The following is a 23,999-nucleotide window of genomic DNA, read 5'->3' on the forward strand; positions in this document are numbered from 1 at the left end:
AATCAAACCATGACCTCCTGTTTCATAGGTTGACGCTCAACCACTGAGCCACCGTGACCAGGCTTATTTGTGATTTCTGCTTTTCTTTGCCTTCTGCTTTTAGCTTCTTCCTCATCAGTATCGGTGTATTGCATGTATGTTATGTAAGAGATATATTAGGTGTAATTATATGGTAAAGATAAACCAAGGGAAAAAATTCAAGACTGGTTTATTGTAACGTTAGTAATTATAAAAATAGATGTGAAAAGTAAAGATAAAAATTACCCTAAATTTATGGCATAACTATGCAAAAATATTTTATATTGCTCTCTGCAAGCTATTTGTAAATCTGGATAGCCATTCTAATTCTTCTGTAAATAGGTACCTACATCCAATTTGTATACTCAGAGAAGTGTCACTCCTTCCCATGTTCGTTCCATTTCACCTCACTCCACCTCTTGTAGGTCACTAACTTTAATGCTTTGTTGCTTATTTTCCCTGTTTCTTTTAGTGATGATAAGAAGCTATGTGCATTAAATTTTTTCTGTTTCTCATTACATACATATATATAAAAATTTTTAAAAATTCCCTTTCATGGATATAGGTCATATGAAAGGGATTTTTTAAATTATAAAATTTAAGAAAATGCATGTGTCTGTTTATAATTATTTTTCACAGTTGTACAGTGCTCTTTTGTATATGAATGATAGTTTATTTGACCAGTCTCTTATATTTGGACATTTAGATAGATTCAAATATTTTGCAATTACACATATTCTTGTAATGAGTAACTTCATGTTATATATTTTCACATTGTTTAAGATACATCTTAAGGGTTAATTCCTAGAAGTGGGATTGTTGGGTTGAAGGGAAATTACGTAGTTTTGTTAGTGCCAAATTCTCCTCCATAGAGTTGTACCATTTTGCATTCACACCAGCAATAGATGAATGACAGTACCTATGTTTTTCACAGCCTTGCCAACAGAGTATATATGTTATCAAAGATAAGCAAAGCTGGACACATACTAATTAAAGTGGTAAGAACAGGTTTTAGTCAGTACTATATTATTGGAGTAAGGAAAAGAGTCTGGCAGAACTCAAGTTCCATTTGTACTGAGGTGACTGGGCATTTTAAAGAGAGAATGAGGGAATAGGGAGGGAGGGAGTGAGTGAGTGAGTGAGTGGAGGCTCAGTAGAGTCAAGGAAGCGAAAAATTACAAAAAGCTGGAAGGGGTGGTTGGTCCATGTGAAACCAACTGGGTTTTGCTAACTGGAGCTTATTGAAGTTAGGCTCCCACCCTCCAAGGCTGGAGGGCAGGGGCCCTATCTCCCCGTGTTAGCTGGAACAAATAGTACATTCTTTTGGCAGCCTTGAATTTTCTCAGGCAGGCAGTTTAAAGGGACTAGAGGCATCCTAGGGATGCCTCCTGAGCTGTTTGTTAGAAGACTATATTCGTATTTTGTTCAAATCTTTATAGACCAAGGTTGAGGCCTAATAGAGAAGAGGGCTCAGAGGAGCCTGGCTAGAGTTTGGTCAAGGACAAAATCTTTGTCAGTGGTCATCTTTACAATGTTTATCAACCTTATGGGTGAGAATTGGTATCATTATAGTTTAGTTTACATTTGTCTTATTGCATTCGTCCCAACACTATTTATGAAAAGACTATCTTCACCTAAGTGAAGTGACGTGCTATCTTTATTATATGCTATATTTTTATATGAGGTTGGATCTATTTCTGGACTTTCTAATTTACATCTCAGGAACTTCAAAATTATCTCAGGCAGATCTGACATCTTGATGATGTTGAGACATCACAACCAAGAATAAGGAATATCTTTCTATTTTCAAATCTACTTTATGTCTTTCAGCTTTCTTTAGAGAGTTTTGGATCATTTCTTGTTAAGCTTATTTCTAAACATTTTTTATTTTTTGTTATTGTAAATGGAGGTTTCTCATCCAGTGTATCTTCTAAATGGTTATTATTTGTGTATATGAATGCTATTTGTTTGCATGATAAATATATCCTGCTACCTTGCTGGATATTTTTATTGTTTGAGTTAGCTATATAGTTGATTTTCTAGGGATTTTCAGTATTATTAGGTCATGTGCAGATAGAAATTGTTGTATTTTTTCTTTTCCTATTCTAGTCTAATTGCACTGGTAGTACCTTTAGTAGATTGTTAAATATTAGTGGAGATAGAGGACATTTTTGTCTTGTTTTGACCACAGTGGGTTTGCCTTATCGAGTTTCCTCATTTAAGGAAATATCTATCATTTTTATTTTCTGATGAGTTGTTATTAGTAATGGCTGTTGACTTTTGTCAGAAGTTTTCTTTAGACCGATTAATATGGCAAATTACATTAACAGATTTTATAAGATTGAATTACCATTCTTGGCATAAACCCCACTGAGGCAATCTGACTCCAGAGCTTAACAATTTCTTTATTTTATTACTTCCTAGTTGAGTTTCAGAGATTCACTATGCTTACACAAAAGTATAGTGAGTCATACAAGTTAGTATTTTTATTAATTGCTAGATGAGTTTAGAGGAGGGAGAGGTCATTATGGAGATTATAAAAAACTTTTGAAAGGGAGAGGATCATTACCAGCTGTGATATCCTGAGTATCAATCACACTGTACCTGTACTTGCTATATATAGCTTATTTCTCCTTGCTCTTTACCTTGGAGGGCATACACCAGAGTCTTAACCTTTTGGTGTTCTGTCAGCATGATTAGTGGTGGTGGGCTGATTACAAACTGAAGAAATGCTACAAAATCTCAAATGATGGAGCAAATGCTGCATTATAACAGATAGGAAGCCTGCAAAATAGAATGGAGACATCATTCTACCTGCAGGGGGGAAAAGGCAGAATGACAACTGACGCTTTTATAAAGCATAGAGTGGGAAACATTCATGTCTTTTTATTAGGGAGAAGATTTGGGACCACATAATGAAAATGTTATTGTCAGATATGGAAATATCTATATGTTATTTAGAGAATTTAGAGATTGTCAAAGGTATTTGCTTAATTTATACAAATGCAGTGATTGAATTGTAAATCTGACCTCTTTTTTTTAAGTTGTTATTCAGCTCCAAGGATGAATATAAAGCTGTGTTTGCATGCTCAGAACCAGGTCTTTGAACAAATACATTTGGGAAAGTTTACATTGCCACCTTTGAGAACACTTATCAATTCAATAATTTTTATACTCTGATTCTCTGATTATAATTTGAATGAACTGATATCCCCTCCGAATACTAACAGCTATGTTGAAATAAGAATTACTTGAACAATATTTTCTTTCCATTGAACTTTCTCTTTATATATGCCAATGGAAGAAATTTTCTTAATCATGTCTAATTCTTGAATACATTTTATTAATAAAGTAACAGTTTGTTTTGATTTACTTTGTGTTAAAGTAGATGTAATAATTTGAAAGTTGACTCTTCTCATTTTCTTCAGCACATTACATCAGACAGCTATATTCCATGCCTTGCTGACCTGTGCAAAGCACTGTGGGAAGTTATGCTCAGCTATTATAGGACTATGGAATGGCATGAAAAACATGATAATGAGGATACCACTTCTGCTTCTGGTAGGAAATTACTTTGATTTTTTTAAAAATTACATTGTGCCAAAACCGGTTTGGCTCAGTCGATAGAGCGTCGGCCTGCGGACTGAAGGGTCCCGGGTTCAATTCCGGTCAAGGGCATGTGCCTAGGTTGCGGGCACATCCCCAGTGGGAGATGTGCAGGAGGCAGCTGATCGATGTTTCTCTCTCATCAATGTTTCTAACTATCTCTCGCCCTTCCTCTCTGTAAAAAATTAATAAAATATATTTAAAAAATTACATTGTAACTATGCCATATTTCTGGAGCAAGGTGAAAGAAAAGGAACAGCATTCTTTTAGAATTCCAGGGACTATAGTGAACATATGTTAAATGTTTACCAAAGAAAGTGATTCAGCTACTATGAAAGCTCCTTTACCTTTGGGAATTAACTGGGCTAAAGGACTTCTTAAGTGACAAATAGTACCAGTTTCCAGGGATATGTGCTGATAGCTATAGGACTGAATTATTAAGAAAGGGCTTTAAAGGATATATATATTTAGTTGTAAACTAGATAAGACATTGATCTGTCCAGATTTACTATAAAATTAATGCTAAATGTTCAGTTTTAACTCGATTTTGCTATTTTTCAAATTATACTAATAAAGCTAGCTACATTCTGTGACTTAACAATTATACTGATACTTTTCTTCCTGAAAATATAGCAGAAATTAAAATTTTCATTAAAAATTATTTTTAAAATTTGTCTTTAAATGGAAAATCCAACTTTAAATATGCAATAGTCAGATAAATAAAGAACAAATCTTTGAGAAATTATAGTATTATATTTAACTTACTTTATTTGTATAGATATATATCTTAAATGATTATGCTTGAATAATAACTAAGATTAAGTGTTCAAAAACCTTTAAAAATTGATGATTTTATCAGCATTTTTTAACAGGGGCAAAATACATTATAGTGCACTAATTTTTTATATTGCATACAATTTAATGTAGGTAGTCTATCAAGTTATTTTAGGAATTCCTAATTTCTGAGGTGATTGATTTTTGTTGTTGGGTGGGTGGAGGAACACCAAATCTTATTGCTTGATTAAACATAGGATTTTGGTAGCATAGAAAATGTAAGTTTAATATTTGTCTTGACTCATGAGAAGCTCATAAATATAGATAGCAAAAAGTAAGAGGAAAATTCTATGGAAGCATTTTCATCCTCTTAGAAATATTGTCGGATATGGGGGATGAAGGAAGGAAAAGAGAAAACAGAGAAAAGGAGTGAGTACTGACCCAAGGTTCTTGATCAGTCTGTTTATAACTAATTCCTAAACTCTTATCCCTGTGCTATCTTGGAGCAATGAATGAGCTTTGTAATCAGATACTTGGTTTCAAAATTTTTCCTGCCACTTACTAAAACTGAGAGCGTAAAGAAATTACATCATCTTCTCCAGGTCTCAGTTTGCTCCTTAAAATAGTAGGTTAAAAAACAAAACAAAAAGTCCCATAGGGTAAAATTTATTATTTATTAATTTATTGTTTTGAGAGAGAGAGAGAGAGAGAGAGAGAGAGAGAGAGAGACATGGATTTGTTGTTCCACTTATTTATGTATTCATTGGGTGATTTAATTCTTGTATATGTCCTGACCGGGAGTGAATCCACAGCCTTGGCATATCTGAGAATACTTTAAATGAGCTAAGCCAGTCAGGGCCTGCTGTAAAACTTAGAGAAAATATAAAGTGCTTACACTGTTTGTTGTTAATATCATCAAAGAAAATGGATCAAGAAGTAATAATGAAATGTGCATAGTCCTTAAAAAAATATCAGTTTACTTAGGGAATTCCAGGATACCAATTTTCTACAAGTTATATCCTGTTTTGGCAACCTTTTTTTTTTCTAGATGTGGAAACTGTTAAGACATTTCAGCACCTCTTTTCCCTTTTCTACAACATTATTAAGGAGAGACCAAAGGGGAAGTTTGGAACAAAATTAACACATACTTAGATGTAAGAGAAGAGTTTAGGGGACTATGTATACATATATATTCAGCATGGCAACACCTAATAGTTTACATGTATAGTTGATCCTTGAACAACATGGGTTTGAACTGCCTGGGTCCACTTATACACGGATATTTTTCAATAAATGATATCGTACTGTAAATGTATTTTCTCTTCCTTATGATTTTCTTAATTACATTTCTCTTTATTGTAAGAATACAGTATGTAATACATACAACATACAAAATATGTTTTAGTCAACTTATGTCATCACTAAGGCGTCTGTTCAACAGTGGGCTATTAGTAGTTACAACTTGGAGAGTCAAAATTATATCTGAATTTTTCGACTGCAATAACCCTTGTGTTCAAGTGACAACTATATGTTTACATGTGTGTGTTTTCATGAGGTATAGAGTCAAAACTTAAAACTCTGAGTCTTAATATACTACTTCATCCTCTTTGTTGAAATTGCTTGACCCTAATGTGTATTTATTAAGACTTTCCAGGACTCTAATTAGTCTGGCAGTCAGCTGACCGTATCTCGGATTCTAAAAAGTCACTTGTTCATCTGAAAGCATCCTTTTCATATTCACATTAAGGAATAAAATGTTAGGATTCAGTAGTTTGAGATTTATTCTTCACAGAACTTCATAGAACTGAAAGGGTCTCGAGAGTTCATCTGCTGTAGCTCCTGCGACTCCACTGGTATCGGGACACTTTCCCATTCTAAATGAAACTCCGAAGCTGTCTTTAGGTGCACCGCCCTGAACTGCTGGGCCCCTAGTAGCCAGACCTTACAGATAATAAGGCTTAAGCTGTGGGAGTGGTCAAAGGTATATTAGGCATGCATCTGGGGCCTGGCTCATGAAAGGCCTTTTGTTGGTTACTAGTGGACACCCTGCTAGCCCAATGAGATGATAACGTCACAGTTTTGTTATTCTGCACAGTTCATTCTCACCAAGGCAGAATCTTTTTAATGTAAATGTGTATTTTCAGTTGCTTTTAGGGGAAAATTTGTTTGAAGCAGATCTTTGATCTTACATGTTGAATTGGACATTGTTAGATTATTTATCTGGAGTGGATAAAATTCTGAAAATTATAAATGTTTGTATCATTACCTCACTATATGAGTGGTTCTGCAATCTGTAATCTTGTTAATATGCAGATTAATTCATAATGGGGCTAATTGGTTCTGCAGTGCCCTGGTAGTAGGGAGTATCTGGGTCATTGAGAACTTGGTGTCTGGGATCACACTCCTCAACTTGCAATCCCAGCTCCAATCACACATGAGCTAAGTGGTCTTAGGTGTAAAGTACTTAACATTTCAGCTTCTAAGTTTATCTATCTTAACAAATAGATTTAACACTAATAACTATTTTTTGACATTGTTTCGGTTGTATAAATATTGAACATATTTTCTATATTTATATAGGCTTACAATATATGAGAACCCAAATGAGATTTTTTTTAACAAAAATGTTACTGAGCAAATAAAAAAACATAAACCATTTTTTATTTTCAGAAGGAAGTAATATGAGCACTGAAGAAACTAATTTTGATCGTGGCTACATTAAAAAGAAATTAGAACATGGACTTACACGAATATGGCAGGTTTGGTTTAAAAAAATTTTTTTTACAAAAGCTATAGAAATCTTTATGTCAAAGTTGTTTTAGAAATTTTCTGTATTGTATTTATTGCATATTTAATCATATTTAGTTTTTCTTTGGAATAAGTCAATCATTTAATTTAATTTTTATAATTTAGTTGACAGTTCTATTTTATTATACATGGCAGTAGAAAAAGTTTTTTAATTTAAAAATCTCCATTAGAAATATTTCTCTTTTCCTTAATTGCATAATTGCTTTTAGAGTTCCTTGGAAATGTATGTTTTCTTAAAGAAATTGCTTTTTTTATTGAGATACTGTTTATTTTTATTTTATTTATTTGTGTTTTCTTTCCTTTTCTATTAATTTTGAACTAAATTAAAAGGATACCTAAATAGGTGATGTACTCGGGTTGGAATCTAATATAGAATGAAGAACTTTTTTCTAATTCAATGATTTTTGTGCCTTGAGGGAATCTTACATGTTTATTGCTAAATCTATATCTTCTTCAGTGTTTCTTTTGCAGTTTAGTAGCTCAATTATTGTTATCAGATATTAAATTTGTTAATTTGTTAAAGTTTGTTATTTCATAGATAAAAGCGTATAATTTTTTAAAATTTTTATTTCTTTGAAGCTTAGAAGACTGTAGAGCTGGTCTCTTAAAGTGTATTTTTTAGTTTCCTAATGAGGCTGATTTTTAGTTTGACAATCTTTTGCAGGATTTCTTTTGAAAAATTATTTAGGCAAATACAGGGTGGGGCAAATGTAGGCTTACAGTTATGAGTGCATAAAATAGAGTTTATTCTAGTATTATTATTTATTATTGTATTATTTTTAACAACTTAGACCTACTTTTGCCCCACCCTATATATACTGAAACATAAATTTTCTCAAGAATCACAAAGCAGCTATAATTTAGTGCTCTTCCAACTTTTGATAAATTTACATTGGATATGCTATTTGAATTTTTAATTTATTATTTAAAGTATACTCATATGATAGTTGTAAGAGCTTTAAATTCTGTATTTTCCCAGAGTCAAATATGAGTTGTTTTTTTATTTAGTGTCCTAATAGACTCTAATTATGCTTAGTTGAAATTATAGAATTTATAGATTTTCTGGTAGTTCATTGTACTTTGAGATATTGACCTGGCATTTAACATAGCCATTTTCCGTTCATTCAGGCAATCTGATGTCATTCCTAATATAGAAAAATCTATTAATATACAGTTTCTAAAGCTATTCTTGTTTAAACATTTGGCCAGTTTAATAAAAGTCATCATGCTTTTGAGTACAGGTTATTGTGTTGTAGGTTTCAAGCTTTAGAATGTCTTCATCTCCATCACTCTGAAGTTTCTTTTGCATCACTAGCCCTAATTCTCAAATAGTTCTAGAACAGGACTTCATTGAGTATTTTTTAAATTGAAGTCGCAAGACTCAATGCAATTGAAAAAAAGCAAAAGCTCTGAAAAACAATTTTTTAAAACATATTTAGCAGGCAAAACCTGACCTGAATTGAATTAGTTTGGTGGAACCTGACCAGTATTATCATTAAGCTTTTTATATTATTTATTTATCCCATTAGGGCAGTGGTTCTCAACCTTCTGGCCCTTTAAATACAGTTCCTCATGTTCTGACCCAACCATAAAATTATTTTCGTTGCTACTTCATAACTGTAATGTTGCTACTGTTATGAATCGTAATGTAAATATCTGATATGCAGGATGGTCTTACGCGACCCCTGTGAAAGGGTCATTTGACCGCCAAAGGGGTCGTGACCCAAAGGTTGAGAACCGCTGCATTAGAGTGAACATTCATATGTTGTGGGAATATTAATGTGTTTTATCTTGGTATACTGCCCAGACCCCACACGGGGTGTTATATAATATATGCTATACATATCATAATACATTTCTAACTTCTGAAATCCCAAATTGCAAAGCACAAGTGGTCATGTGACAATTTGTAGACATTCATCATAAATATAGAGATAATGATAAATGATTGAAAAACATAAGAAGATTAACCTTTCTGACATAAAACTAAACTCAAAAGCATAATCATTTTGATTTTTCATATGAAAACTTTTTAGAATTTTATGGCAAATTTCCTATGCATTTTGACCCCCACCCCCCATCCCCCCAGAAAAGACTGAATCAATTATACTATGTGGAAGACTCTGTTCGTGGGTTTGAGAACATGGTGTGAACCCATGGTCCTTGACCTCATGGGCATACGAACCTAGCCATATGAAAGTTTTGGTTTTCCAAGATTTTCTTTTTCATCTTTAAATATTTGACATGTGAGAAATGACATTTTTTAAATGCTTATTAGTCTTTTTTTTTTTTTTTGTAGAGGTTACAATATTTCTACTTCTTGTGAATTTGAGTTTTCTTCACATTTTAGTATGCCACCCACTTGTAAAATTATTCTTTGGGCATTTGAAAAATAACTCTTTATTTCTTCTTTTTGTTGGTAACTAGATCCTATATGTATTTAAAGAAAGCTTATTATTAATTATACTAGAGGCCCGGTGCATGGATTCATGCACTGGTGGGGGGTCCCTCGGCCTGGCCTGCACCCTCTCACACCTGGGACCCCTTGGGGGATGTCAAAGAGCCAGTTTCAGCCCAATCTGCACAGGCCAGGCTGAAGGACCCCACCGGTGCACAAATCCCTGCACCAAGCAGGTTTCAACACAATCCCCGCAGGCCAGGCTGAGGGACCCCACCGGTGCATGAATCTGGGCCTCTGGTACAGCAGTCGCCAATTGTTGGTCTGCAGACCACTGGTGGTCCATGAGGTTCGAAAGGTTGGCGACCACTGCTCTAGTATGCATATAAGATCTTTGGTTAATCTCTTCCCACCCTCCCCTTTCCCCCTTCCCTCTGAGATTCATCAGTCTGTTCCATGTGTCCATGCCTGTGGTTTTTGCTCCTGTGTTGAGTGTCTGCCCCCTGGTGGTCATTGCACATCATAACTGTCAGCTAGTCAGCTGGTCACTTAGGCTTTTATATATATAGATTATTTTCATCTATATCCTAATTTTTTTTGTTGTTTTTTTTCTTGGTTTTTGCAGTTCTGAGGAAGGAATTTTAATTTACCAGAATGACTATTGTTTTGTCAGGTTTTTTTTTTATTTCTAATAGCTTTTATTTTTTATTTATTTTTTTAAAAATATATTTTATTGATTTTTCACAGAGAGGAAGGGAGAGGAATAGAGAGCTAGAAACATCGATGAGAGAGAAACATTGATCAGCTGCCTCCTGCACACCCCCTACTGGGGATGTGCCCGCAACCCAGGTACATGCCCTTGACCGGAATCGAACCTGGGACCCTTCAGACCGCAGGCTGACGCTCTATCCACTGAGCCAAACCGGTCAGGGCAGCTTTTATTTTCTTATACTTGGATGCTATGTTGATTGATGCTGCAACGTAAAAGCCACTTAACTTCTTTGTACATAAGTCCCATCATTATTTTATAAAAATAGCTCTTTTTGTTCTAAGGCATTTTGATATGAATTCTAATTTGTCTTATTATTACCATTGCTATTTTATTTTGTCACATTTTCCTGGTAAATCTTTGACCATCCCCTTATTTTAAACATTTTTGGATTAGGTTTTAGTTTTGTGTCCCATAAGTGTAAAAAACTTTTTTGAAGAGAGGGACTTTATTTTTAATATAGCAATTGAATCTGTTTATATTTATTAGAGTTTTAATTCCTACTTCTCTAATTATTAGAGAACGTGAACATTTAAAAATCTATTAATTGTTGATTTGTGAATTTTTAGTTATGTTTTTTTGTTCATAGGTCCTAAATAAATTATGCAAGAAATGAGTAATCCTTTGTATATACTTTATTTGTTTTCACTTATAATTTCAATATGCAGATAGTTAAGATTTTTAAGAGGTCAAACTATTGACCTCTGTTTTTTGTGAATTATGTTACATTTATTCTTAAAATGTTCTTTCCTTTGTAAAGCTTAGATAAATATTCATCTGGTAATTATAAATATATTTATCTAAACTTTGGATTATTTGCAGTATCCCAATACCTAGAATACTGCCTAGAATACTTAATAGGTACTCAGATTATATTTTTCCATTATTGTATTAATTTTTAATCCTTCTAAAACATCCAAATCATTTATTTAATACATTTCATATTTCTTTTGATATAAAGAGAGGACGGTTCCCCCTTAGGCTCCCAGTCTAGTTAGTTTTTCCTTTGCTACTTGCTGGATAATCTTTTTCTTCCCTCTTTATTTGTTACTCTTCTTTGTAGCAGGGTACAGGGAAAAAAGGAGACTTTGAAGGCAGATAGACCTGGATTCAAATCTTAGCTTTGTCATTCACTTTAAGTTTCTCCTCTTTTTTTTTATGATTTCTTTTTTTTAAATTAATAAATCTTTATTGTTCAGATTATTACAGATGTTCCTCTTTTTTCCCCCCCATACCTCCCCCCCACCTGGTTCCCACCCTACCCCATGCCCTTACCCCCTGCCATTGTCCTCATCCATAGGTTTAAGATTTTTGTCCAATCTCTTCCCGCACCCCCTACACCCCTTTCCCCCCAAGAATTGTCAGTTCACTCCCTTTCTATGCCCCTGCTTCTATTATATTCACCAGTTTATTCTGACTTAATTTTTAGGTTCACTTGTAGATAGGTATTTATTTGTTATCACTTTATTGTTCATAGATTTTATCTTTACCTTTTTCTTCTTCTTAAAGAATATCCTTCAGCATTTCATATAATCCTGGTTTGGTGGTGATGAACTCCTTTAGCTTTTTCTTGTCTGTGAAGCTCTTTATCTGACCTTCAATTCTACATGATAGCTTTGCTGGGTAGAGTAATCTTGGTTGTAGGTTCTTGGTATTCTTAAGTTTCTCCTCTTAGGGGGATAATATATGCTTGCTCAACAGTGCTGTCCTAGGATTAACAATTATGCATATGTAAGGTTCTAATCATAATGATTAAAACAACGTAAATAATCAGAACAGTGAATTTTACTGCTGTTTATTAAGCTCTAGTGTATATATTAGCACTATTTCTGAGTTATTTGTTCTATTACATTGATTTCTCTGTATATTGTTAGCATTCTTTTAAAAAAAGTTTTTAATATATTTCAGTCTGCAGGCCGACGCTCTATCCACTGAGCCAAACCGGTTTCGGCTGTTTTTAATATATTTAATACAGGAATTCAGATAGTACAAGTCCTCCAACATTGCTCATAACTTTCATTCCATCTTTTCAAAGTTTATTTTTTTTAAAGCAGTTATTGCCTGTTTATTATTTCCAGTGAATTTTAGAATATTTGGAAGACAAGTTTTGATGTTGATTTGAATTAGAATTTCATTGAGCCTCTACATTAATTTGGACAAATTGACATCTTAACATTATTTAGTCACCTTCCTATTCCTTGACTTTCAATTTATTGAAATTTCTTGTATTTCTAACTAGAGTGCTAGTTTTTCTTATAGGTATGGTATTTATTATTAAAGTTATTTCTGAGTATATTTTAATATCTATTTTAAATGGAATCTCCACTTTAAAGTATTACAGCAGGTATACATGAAAACTATCAAATTTTTATATATTATATATAATCACTTCAATAGTTTTCTTACTCATTCTAATAATTTTTGAATAGATTATTTTGGGGGTTCTAGCCTATAAATAATGATGATTTTTCATATTCTGTATGAGGATATAATTCTTATCTTGTATGTAAAATAGTGATGATCATTACTATTACTGTATTATATCTTATGTTTATGGAATTGTCTCTGTGATATCACCCTAAGGTCTAGATATATATTCTTTATCTATTAAGTATGTATTCCTGTCTCATTTTAATGTGTAACTATAGAATAAATAGTTCTAAAAACTGATTTTCAATATAGTGCATTTACTTGAAAACATTTCTTTTTTTTTACAGGATGTTCAGCTAAAAGTAAAGACCTACTTGCTTGGAACTGATTTGTCTATATTCAAATATGATGATTTCATCTTTGTTTTGGATATAATCAGCAGGTAGTGTTTGAGATCTTGTCTTATTCTTTGATTCATTCAACCATGATAATTAAAGAAATCATAATTATCAGAGAAATCACGATTTCAGTGAGTTATCATGTATAACTTCTTCAGGGGAATGAAGATAATTGAGCTTTCATAATTTATTTTCTTCTGGGTTTGTATGTGAATCTGTTTAAATATTTCTACCCTTTGGATGTTTATAAACCATAATGTCTTAGTGATCTTTAGAATTTCTTCAAACATCCAAATTTCATTATTTGTTACCTTTGAAAAGACAATCTGGATTTCTTTTTTTTTTTTTTTTTACTATAATCGGGATGTTGATGAAATTTATATAAATCTTTTTATCCAACTAGGTTGATGCAAGTTGGAGAAGAATTTTGTGGTAGCAAATCTGAAGTTTTGCAAGAGTCTATTAGAAAGCAAAGTGTCAATTATTTTAAGAACTACCACAGGTAAGAACTTTAATAAAATATGAACAGACTTATTTAGGTATTGAGGGTACTTAGTCTATTTCTAATTAAACTTTTAACATTAATTGGTTTAAAACAATTACTTTTGAATTTGAAAGTATATGTATGTTCTTTATAGCTCTTTTTAGATGGTTCAGGATTTTTTACCAAAAATCTTATAAAATATCTCATTACTTATTCATTGTCAGTTTTAATATAATCTTTGTTTTGAGAGTCTCAAAATATTGAGCTAATTATTGAACTGATTTCTGTATGGGTGAAAGATGATTATTACATCAGGGTTCACCAGAAGATTTGGCCACTGTGCTATGCCTGACTATATGTGTGAGCTAGCAAGAAAGTTAAACCAGTAGAGGCAGCACTCAGTGAGGGTGCTTAAAAGCATCTGCCTTTTGGAAGTAAGAAGGCTTCTAGAGAAGAGAGCACAATATTCAGAGTGTAGCTACAAAGTGAAGATTATGTACTACATTACTTTGCAAAACAATCACTACTAACTTTACAAAGGGTGATTAGGAATGGCTTTGGGAAGGGAGGAAGATGGGAAATAACGTTCATGTGGCAATATGATTGTATACTTAAAACAGCATTAAATGAGAGAGCTAACATACAGTGTGTCCCCAAAAAATTTATACGCAGTGTTTATTAAAATACATTTCATTTTCAAAATTGAGCTATCAGCTGTTAAAGTGTGTATATATTTTGGGGGGACACTTTGTATATTAGATCTTGGTAGTAGCTGGTCTCTGCTGTGTCCCTTACATACATTTTATTGTTTCAATTGAGTTCAGTCTTACTTTTTATTCTGTATTTTTACTTTTTAATATTCAGTTTTGATTTTATTGTTATTTGGTGCAGGGAGAGTCAGGATTTGAAATTCTGCTTTCTCTCTTTGTTTGAAGTCAACATCTGATCACAGTTGTATTTGCCATTTAGAAGAGATTATGAGACATTAAACCATTGATATATTAATTATTAAGTATGTTTAAGTATAAGTGTTCTCTGTTAATTGTAAACTTAAATATTTGTTTTGAAAGAAAATAAATTTAATGAGGAGAATGTTTAAAAATAAAAGTTTTAATTGGTTAAGCCCCAGGAAAACAATGTTAAGGGAACATGAAACCCTAACACTGCCTTTATTTATAAATTTCTTTTTTTGTCAAAACTTAAGCCCTGCTAAAATAGAAGGCCTGGCTTGTACACATTGCACATTGCTGTGCAAAAGAAGAGTGTCTTTTTAATCGTACATAGAAGAGGATAGAGAACTCTGAAGTAGCCAGGAGCCGTACTGACTCTGTTAGAACTAAGGCATGCCAGATGTCCATTTCCAAACAATTGCTTTGTATCCAGCAGGCAACTGGAGACCTTCTGGTGTTCCTGGTACTGACTGTAAGCTGCGTGCAGTGGAAAAACTGACTTTTTTAATGGTCTCCTTTCGTTATTCTACTTTACTTATAGTCAAAAAGACATACACACATACAGGAGAAAGTAATGTGAAGACAGAGGCAGATTGTAATGTTGTGGCCATAAACCAAGTAATGGTGGCAACCACCATAAGCTAGAAGGGGCAAAGGGAATAGATTTTTCCCTAGTCTAGAGATTATGTAGCCCTGCTGACATCTTGATTTCAAACCTCTGGCCTCCAGAACTGTGAGAGATTACATTTCTATTGTTTTAGGTCACCTAATTTGTGGTAATTTGTTACAGCCGTTGGAAACCAGTGAAGAGTGGAATTGCTGGGTCATATGATAACTCTATGTTTAACATTTTGAGGAACTGCCAAACTTTTCCAAAGTGGCTACACTGTTTTACATTTCCAAAAGTACTGTATAAGGATTCTAATTTCTCCAAAACCTTGTTAACACTTGTTATTGTCTGTCTCTTTGATTATAGCTATTCTATGGGTGTGAAGTGGTATCTCATTATCGTTTGGATTTACTTTTCCCTAATGAGTGATAATGTTCAGCATCTTGTTATGTACTTATTTGTCATTTGTATATCTTTGTTGTTGAAATGGTGTTCAAAGCCTTTGCCTATTTTTTAATGGCATTCTTTTATTGTTGAATTGTGAGACTTTTAAACTTTTATAGTTTTAGTTCTTACATTAGGTCTGTGGTCCATTTTAATTAATTTTTATATATGGTGTGAGGTATGGGCACCATCACTTCAGCATGATTATGGTCTATGCTGTTTAGTATAAAGCATTTATTAGTATTTATGATTTCATAAATTCTGTAAATTATTTTCCCGTGTTTGTGGGTTATTTTTCTGGCATTGATATATGATTAGCTGAGGTTATTTTAAGTACATGATTTAGTGAGTAGCTTTTGGTTTTGTCCCATAATAAAAATGTCATTTTCTGTATATTATTATTATTTTTGTGATATAGTAAAAATATTCAAAGTTAAGTAAATATTTAAGTAATTTAATAAGTATAAGAGTTTTTTTTCTTTTAAGGTTGATAATATTAACAAAATAAATGTGTTATATTGGTCTGAATGGGTTCTCAAAGTTGATTATGATCATGATGATCTTCTATAATTGTTTATATTTTATTTCATTTTTTAATTCTTGTGTATAGTATACTTCTTACTTTTTGGAGTTTTTTTTTTTGTTTTTATTTTAAGAACACGGCTTGATGAACTAAGAATGTTTCTAGAGAATGAGACCTGGGAACTTTGTCCCGTTAAGTCAAATTTCAGCATTTTGCAACTTCATGTAAGTGTTTCTTAAAAACAAATAAATCTGTCTTTTATTTAGTCATCCTTAAAAAAAAACAACACAAATATGTACGAGCATGTACCAAATAAATTAAAGAATAGTGTCTTTTCTTCCATAAAAATGATTAATAGCAAGCCTCTTTTATAAGAGGGATCCTTTTTGGATGTCAAACTCTATTTTTACAAGTTCAGTTTACTGACTTCAGGAACGCTCTTTTGCTTAAGAAGAGTCACAATTAAAATAATTTTTTTCTTATGATTCCATAAAAATCACTTTACTTAATTTCACAGAAATTTAAACAGTTATATTTTGATGGTCATTAATGAAAATGCTTATATTTACAGAATTTTTGTCATTTCTTCAAAGGACTACTAGGGTCTTAATTTATGCTGCAACTCATAAATTTGCCTCTAATGAGGAAATACCTCAGAAATAAAAGAGGCAAATATAAAAACCACTCTTAACTATTCTTTATTAGTTAATTGATCCCGGAATCCTTATAGAATTTGTAATCTGTGGAAGTATCTTTAAGTGATCTCATTTTTCCCTTGGTTGAAACACATTGTAGATAAACATTCGTTTTGTGATAGATTTTGTACTACAAATACCAAATGTCAAGATACTGTGTATAAATTTAGAAGGTCCAGTGCATTTAGTTTTTGCCTTTGGAAGGAATGGCTTTCTAGAATCAATTTTCTTATTCTGGATAAATGTAAAGAATATGTACTAACAGTTTTTTTATAGGGATAATCTTTATGCTCATGTTGTATAATAGCTTACTTGTTATCCAGTTCTATCATATTGCTTTCCTAATGTGGAAATATTAAATAGCTGAAACATGTTGATTAATAACTGCTTTCAATACAAGAAAATTAACATTAACTTAAAAATTATTTTAGAATTCATATATTACGTTGATTCCTTAACATTATTTAAAATTCTAACATTGATTTTAGAATGTCTATTTAAATAATTTTGTTTGAATTTGTGTTTAACCAGTACACACACACTTGGTATAGTTATAAGACAACTTATTTTACAAGGTACATTGAAACATTTCCATCCAAGTGAGCATTACCTTCTTTAAGTAGTTACCTTGAAGTTTCAGTTATGCAAGATGGACAAGTTTTAGAGATCAACTGTACAAGATTTCACCTATAGTTAACAATACTGTTTGTGCACTTACAATTTTTTTTAACAGGATAGATCTCATGTTAAGTGTTCTAACCACAAAAAAAGTGGTTACCTGGAAACAGGGATTCTTATAGACTTGTGTGGTTTTTTAAATTATCTCTTAATTTATAGTCACTTCTTGTTTAGAATTACAAAAATAATGGCATGATTTTTAAGCAGTATAATTAATCTGATTTAATATGTATTTGCAATTTTAAAAGACAATAAACATCATTTGAAACTTAAGCCAATGTAATTTTAAGAAGATTATCATTGAATATGAAAAAATTTAAATTTAGGATTATTACTAAAAATTAAAAGGTATAAGAAAAATATATAGTACACTTTTATTAAAAATACTCAAACCAATAGTTTTGCAATTCAGAAGAACTTTAGGATTATGCAATATCTTCCTCTGATTAGCTGCATGATCTTCAACTTTGCACTGGATCTCTCCCGACTGCCTCAGTTTCCTTATCTGGAAAATACATGATTTGGACTGGGAGCTACAACTCTTGCTTTAGCATTTGTGATTCTTTCACTCTAGGTGACCCTCTTATTTTATAGATGGGAAAATTGAGGCACACAGAAGCCAGGTGACATTCCCAACATTATATAGGAAGTTAATGGAATGTATGGACTAATGACAAGCTAGGACCATAAAATTTATCATCTGACCTCAGCATGTGTGTTTGTGCTATCTGCTTTTTGGCATATGAAGAAAAATAAATGAAAATTTATAGACAGGAATGGTATGGAGATGGAAGAGGGCATAGAAGGGATAAATGGTGTTGAAAAAATAAAGTTAATTTAAATTTAATTTAATTTTAAAAACAAGGAAAGTTTATAGACAACATTATAACAAAGATATATCTACATGCTTTGTTTTTGATGACTTTGTATAGAGCATCTTAAATGGTACAATAAGTATGCAAGGTGTTTAACTTAATAATTAGTTTTAACAAAGACTATTGATTAAAACCATATCCTATTAATGCTTTTGCTATGTTAAAATTTTTAGAATTATCAAATTTAGATTATTTTTAAAAATTTCCTGTGCAGTTACATAAAGTAAGCCAAAAGTAGCTTAATGCAGATAACACTGTTGTAAGTGATACTAGCAGCTGAATTTGTCTTTAGGAAAACCTTTGACTAATGTAATTCTGAGTTTGTGCTTTGAGATAACTTGTAGGATTTAAAAGAGAACAACCTAAAGAATCAGAATTAATTCCCCCCCCCCCCAACTCTACATTTACAGTGATGGAATGTTCATGTTTTTGAATTTTATTGTTTCTAAAAGGTATATGGCTCCTTTTCTAATGTCTAGGAATTTAAATTCATGGAACAGTCTCGTTCCCCATCAGTTTCACCTAGTAAGCAGCCAGCCTCAACATCTTCAAAAACAGAGACCTTGTTTGAGCAGTACTGTAGTGTTGGGAATCCATTTGAAATCCATGCAAACCACAATGATGAAGAAACAGAAGATGTCCTGGCTTCTAACGGGGTAGGTGGTGTTTTTAAAACATATTGGGGAACATTAAGTGAGGTTTTCTTTTTGAAGAGTAGTCTACCCATTAAGCAAGGTAATTGGCTAGATTTATTTACCCATTCACCACCCATATCCCTACCTATGTACTACTTCTGTTCCTGTGATACTACTTGTACAGGTAATGGTTTTACAATATGCTTTCTTGACCTTGACCTTTTGAATGATAAAATTTGCCTATGTGTTTACTTTGTGTTCTTATTAGACTACTTTATGTTCCTACCAGATTATTAGTGGAGTAGGAGTATAGGTTCTTTATTGCATACTAGAGGCCCAGTGCACTAATTCATGTACCAGTGGGGTCCCTCAGCCTGACCTGCGGGATCAGGCTGAAACCGGCTCTCCAACATCCCCCAACGGGTCCCGGATTGCAAGAGGGTGCAGGCCAGGCCGAGGGACCCCACCCGTGAATGATCGGGGCCAGGAGGGATGCAGGAGGGCTCCAGGCATGTCTGGCCCATCTCGCTCAGTCCTGATTGGCCAGACCCCAGCAGCAAGCTAACCTACCATTCTGGGTGTCTCCCCCCTGGTGGTCAGTGCATGTCATAGCAAGCAGTTGAGCATCTTTAGCATATCATTAGCATATTACGCTTTGATTAGTTGAACGGACAACCAGACACCTAGCATATTAGGATTTTATTATATAGGATTTATCTGATTTGTTGGATACATGGATGCATGAGGAAATAGATCTTCTGTACTTTTTTCTCAACTCCACTCTTGGGCAACTAAGAGTGTCATTTTGTTCTATGTCCTTTTCCTGATGGAGGATAATGTCTTACCTGGCAGGATTGTTTTTGGATTTGGAAGTATGATGTTTTAATAACACTTTGAGCAGCTCAAAAAAACAATATAGAGTAGAGGTAGTGTGAGTTTATGGAAAGTGTTTGAAGGCAAACTTTCTACTAGCTCTGTGGCCCTTCACTCTCAGTTTCTCCATAATTACAATGGGGCAATTCTTACTTCATAGTAACCTACAGGATGTTTTCACAATGTTTCATTTAGATGGGTCCTTCTGATATTCATAATTTCCGGAGGAAAACATCATTCCCAGAGGAAAACAGTGTGACTTTTTTTTTAAAATATATTTTACTGATTTTTTACAGGGAGGAAGAGAGAGGGATAGAGAGTTAGAAACATCGATGAGAGAGAAACATTGATCAGCCGCCTCCTGCACACCTCCCACTGGGGATGTGCCCGCAACCAAGGCACATGCCCTTGACTGGAATCGAACCTGGGACCGTTTAGTCTGCAGGCCGACGCTCTATCCACTGAGCCAAACCGGTTAGGGCAACAGTATGAATTTATTTTAGGTTTGATGAAGCTGAAATTGAAAACTCTTCAAATCTGACAAAAATTTGTTGAGTTATGCATATTTTAGTTTTGGCATTTTCTTTGGTGTTTAGTGAAGATGTAATTTTAAAAAATACTGCCATGAAAGTGTACCATTATCACTTTTTATCATGCAGTAGAAGTTATTTTATAGTAACTCACATTTAAAATGACAATTTATTGATTCTTTGTGTAAATTTGCCTTGGTAAAGTAGACTAAACTGAAAGGATTTAAAAACGCCAATATTTTTGAAATAATATCCCTGTGTATTGGTAATTTTTTTCAATTTAAATCTCACATGGCATTTGATTCTCATTGTTTGTGGCACTTGTGTTTTTTAGAGTCACCATGAACCCTGAATTAGCAAATACAGAACCACTGCTCCTATGGGAAATATGGGATTAGGTACCTGTGAGCCTCTAGTCATAACATTTTCATTAACTGATCATTTTATGTATTGTTGTTTTATGTGTGTTTTTGCTTAAAGACACCTAATTTAATATATGCTGTTAATTCATTAACATTGAACTCATGGCCAACAGCACTGTAACTCATGCCTGAATGAAGTTTATCTAACACATGTGTTTTTGCAGTAAGGCACACTACAGTTCTCTTGCACTTAGGAACACTAGGTAACACTTACTTAGTATTATGCGGGGGGCCATTCTAAGCAGGAGAATTACCAGCAAAAAGTACAAAATTTTTTAAAAATGTGGCACTAATTAGACTATGAAAAGAACACTTGTTTACAGCAGCAGAGCTAATGCAAGAAGAAAGAGTGACACCTTGTTTGCCCTCAGTTGGGAATGTATATGTTGGGTAACCCCCAAATTTCTCCTCTCTGACAATATCCATGAATGACCATGAAAGTATCATGAAGAATTATTGTTGGGATTACAAATAAATTTTAGTGAGTAGGAAAATTTGCAAATATAGAATCCTTGAAACTGAGGATCTGTTTTACTGTGGAATCATGAAGCCCTGTCGTTATAACCAGGAGAGTTTGTGTAGAACACCTTCCTGAATGTCATCAGGACTACTCGTGTACAAGTAGTGGAGTGTACCTGTCATGCCCGTCTGTAGTTATTAATATTGATCTAATCTTTGAGGTATAGCGTTAAGTCCTTGAGAGTCAGGATTCACATCTTAATATGGCCTGTCGTAATGCTTTAGAGACTCAGAAAACAATTGGTGAATTAAGTTCTTCTTATGTCCTCATTATATTGATATCCTGAACTGGCAAATAGGGAGAAACCTTTTAATAGAATTGTTTTGAAAATTCAATGAGATAATTCATGAAAGCACTTGGCAGAGTATTTGGTTAAAACTTAATAAATGTTAGCCATTATTTATTCATATTACTTACAATATTAGATGATGATGATGATGATGATGATGATGATGATGATACCATTGCTTCCTTTGTTGTGCATGGACTCTACTCCTCTCCTATGCTGGCGCAGGGTAATAGTGCCATAAAGATGGGAAACTGTTAGGAGAGTACCTTTCTTTAAAAAATCAATCATTTTTGTTCTTTGTCTCAGTAGTCCCTAGTTGCTAAGCCTAAGTTTTTAAGTTGCCTTTGGAATTAAATCATTCATCATAATGAGATAGAATGTTAGCACGTGTGTTGTGCGTGTTTATTAAGCTGCATTAACATGTCCAGTGTGCCAGAATGTATACTCAACCTCTTTACAATGAGTTAGCAAGTTAGAACTTGTGATGAAACCACTTAGAAGAAGAGATTACTTTTAAAAATCACATGAACATTTTGTTTTCTCCAAAGGCCTAGCAGGATGTTTATTTTCTTTATGTACATATTTGATTTTTTTCATATTTACAAGCTTTAGTAGGTAAAATGTTTGTGTTTGTTTTTTTTTGAGCTGGTTAAGGTAGGATGAAGAAGAAGAAAGTAGAATGATTTTTGATGGCAAAATGAAGCTAAGTTATTAAGAACTTTATTCTATAACTACTTCTTATAAAATTGGATACTTTTATTGTGTTAAAACACTCTAATGAAGGTTGGCTTTTCATCCTCATTTTTGAATATTCTGTGTTTTCTTCAGTATGAATCTGATGAACAGGAAAAAAGTGCCTATCAGGAGTATGACAGTGACAGTGATGTTCCGGAGGAACTAAAACGTGATTATGTGGATGAGCAGACAGGCGACGCTCCTGTGAAAAGGTACAGTTGCTCTCAGGTTGAATGGTATTTTGCATTTTATGTTGCACATTCAACACATAAGATTTCCTTTAAAGGGTAAGAAAAAACAAAAATTGAAAATTTATGTTGATTATAATATGTCACAGAAGTTAATATGTTTTTTAAATGATTTTCGAAAGGCTAAAAATGTAGTTTTTTTCTTTAATATTGTACATAATCAACAAGCTCTTAATTTAGAGATCAATGGTATTTGCAGAAAAAAAACAAACCTTCGATTTATATGATCAATGCTGCCTTTGGAGGCAATTTATGCTTCACACAGATCAGAAAACCTCCGGGAGAAAAGTAGTCTTTTTCTTGTTTTGGTCTGTGGAGTTTCTGCCTCAATCTAGTAAATATAAAAAGTCTCCATCTATCTTTCCATGTCATTTATGTTCAATATTTGAGTCTTCTGTTAGGCTCCCTTTTTGTACTTAAATTTTGCTTTATGATAAATTGTCCTCTTTAAAAACTTGAAGAATTAAATAATATTTTTTGTCACTTTCTCCCAGTTAAGTGGGCCTAATTCTGATATGTAAGTGAATTAATTTCATGACCATCAAGCATTTAATAACCACAGATATACTTTATTTTTAATGACAGGTTTAAGTATACCCTTCTCTACATTTTATCCCCAGAGTACCTAGTTATATTTAGTTGATTTGAAATATCTCTCCTCAAAAGTGAGCAAGTCATGTAGTTGTGGATATTTTAATTGGGAAAATTTGTTTCCATTGGTTTTCACATATGTGTAATATTTAAATAATCTACATTTATGATCTATTATGAACTGAATGCATGTTGCATATGAACTATTCTGTTGCATGTTTGGGGTATATTGTATCCAGAAGGAAAGCTCTAATTAAATTGAAATGAACAAGTAAGATAGATGTGTCTGTCAGTATATGTGTATATACTTGCATTTTTGGTAGGGTTATGCAGCCTCCTACACTATCCTAACGTATGCCTGAGAAGTATAAATAATGTGAACTACTAACTGCAGTCAGTCAGTTAACAGTTACTATCAGTTCCAACTTCTAAGTGTCTCTTAAATTTATCAGAATTCGTTGTGTTTCACTGTGCCTCCTAGTTCATGCAGAAATCACCTCTGTGCCAGATTATTATCTTGGCTCCCAGTCTCCAATCTTGCCACCCTTCTAATCCATTCTTGAATACAAATTTAGATTTTTTTTTCTTATATACAAATTTGATCATGTCCTTTACCTGGTTAAAATTTTAATGGCTCACCCTCTGCATGCAACATAAGGTTCATACTTATTAGGCTTTATTGCTTTTGGTGATCTGGCCATTATGTAACTCCTTTCTTGTCACTTCGTCTGCCCACTTATTCTCTACTAGAGGCCC

General features: G+C 33.1%; 1 protein-coding gene across 3 annotated transcripts in view; it reads left to right on the top strand.

Moving 5' to 3' along the window:
- Nucleotides 1-23,999, top strand: part of VPS50 (VPS50 subunit of EARP/GARPII complex) — a 116,014-nt gene that overhangs the window by 53,222 nt on the left and 38,793 nt on the right. For 2 of the 3 annotated variants that reach the window (XM_070424271.1, XM_070424270.1), the window contains exons 13-19: nucleotides 3,447-3,579; nucleotides 7,069-7,157; nucleotides 13,091-13,185; nucleotides 13,545-13,643; nucleotides 16,286-16,376; nucleotides 18,880-19,056; nucleotides 22,498-22,616. In XM_070424271.1, the coding sequence (XP_070280372.1) occupies nucleotides 3,447-3,579; nucleotides 7,069-7,157; nucleotides 13,091-13,185; nucleotides 13,545-13,643; nucleotides 16,286-16,376; nucleotides 18,880-19,056; nucleotides 22,498-22,616 (803 nt within the window). Of the gene's footprint in view, nucleotides 1-3,446; nucleotides 3,580-7,068; nucleotides 7,158-13,090; nucleotides 13,186-13,544; nucleotides 13,644-16,285; nucleotides 16,377-18,879; nucleotides 19,057-20,772; nucleotides 20,829-22,497; nucleotides 22,617-23,999 lie in introns of those variants that run through there. The other variant, XM_070424273.1, reaches the window with a different exon arrangement.

Source organism: Myotis yumanensis, unplaced genomic scaffold, assembly GCF_028538775.1.
Source record: "Myotis yumanensis isolate MYYU_CA2020_CCGP unplaced genomic scaffold, mMyoYum1.0.hap1 SCAF_9, whole genome shotgun sequence".
NCBI lineage: Eukaryota > Metazoa > Chordata > Mammalia > Chiroptera > Vespertilionidae > Myotis > Myotis yumanensis.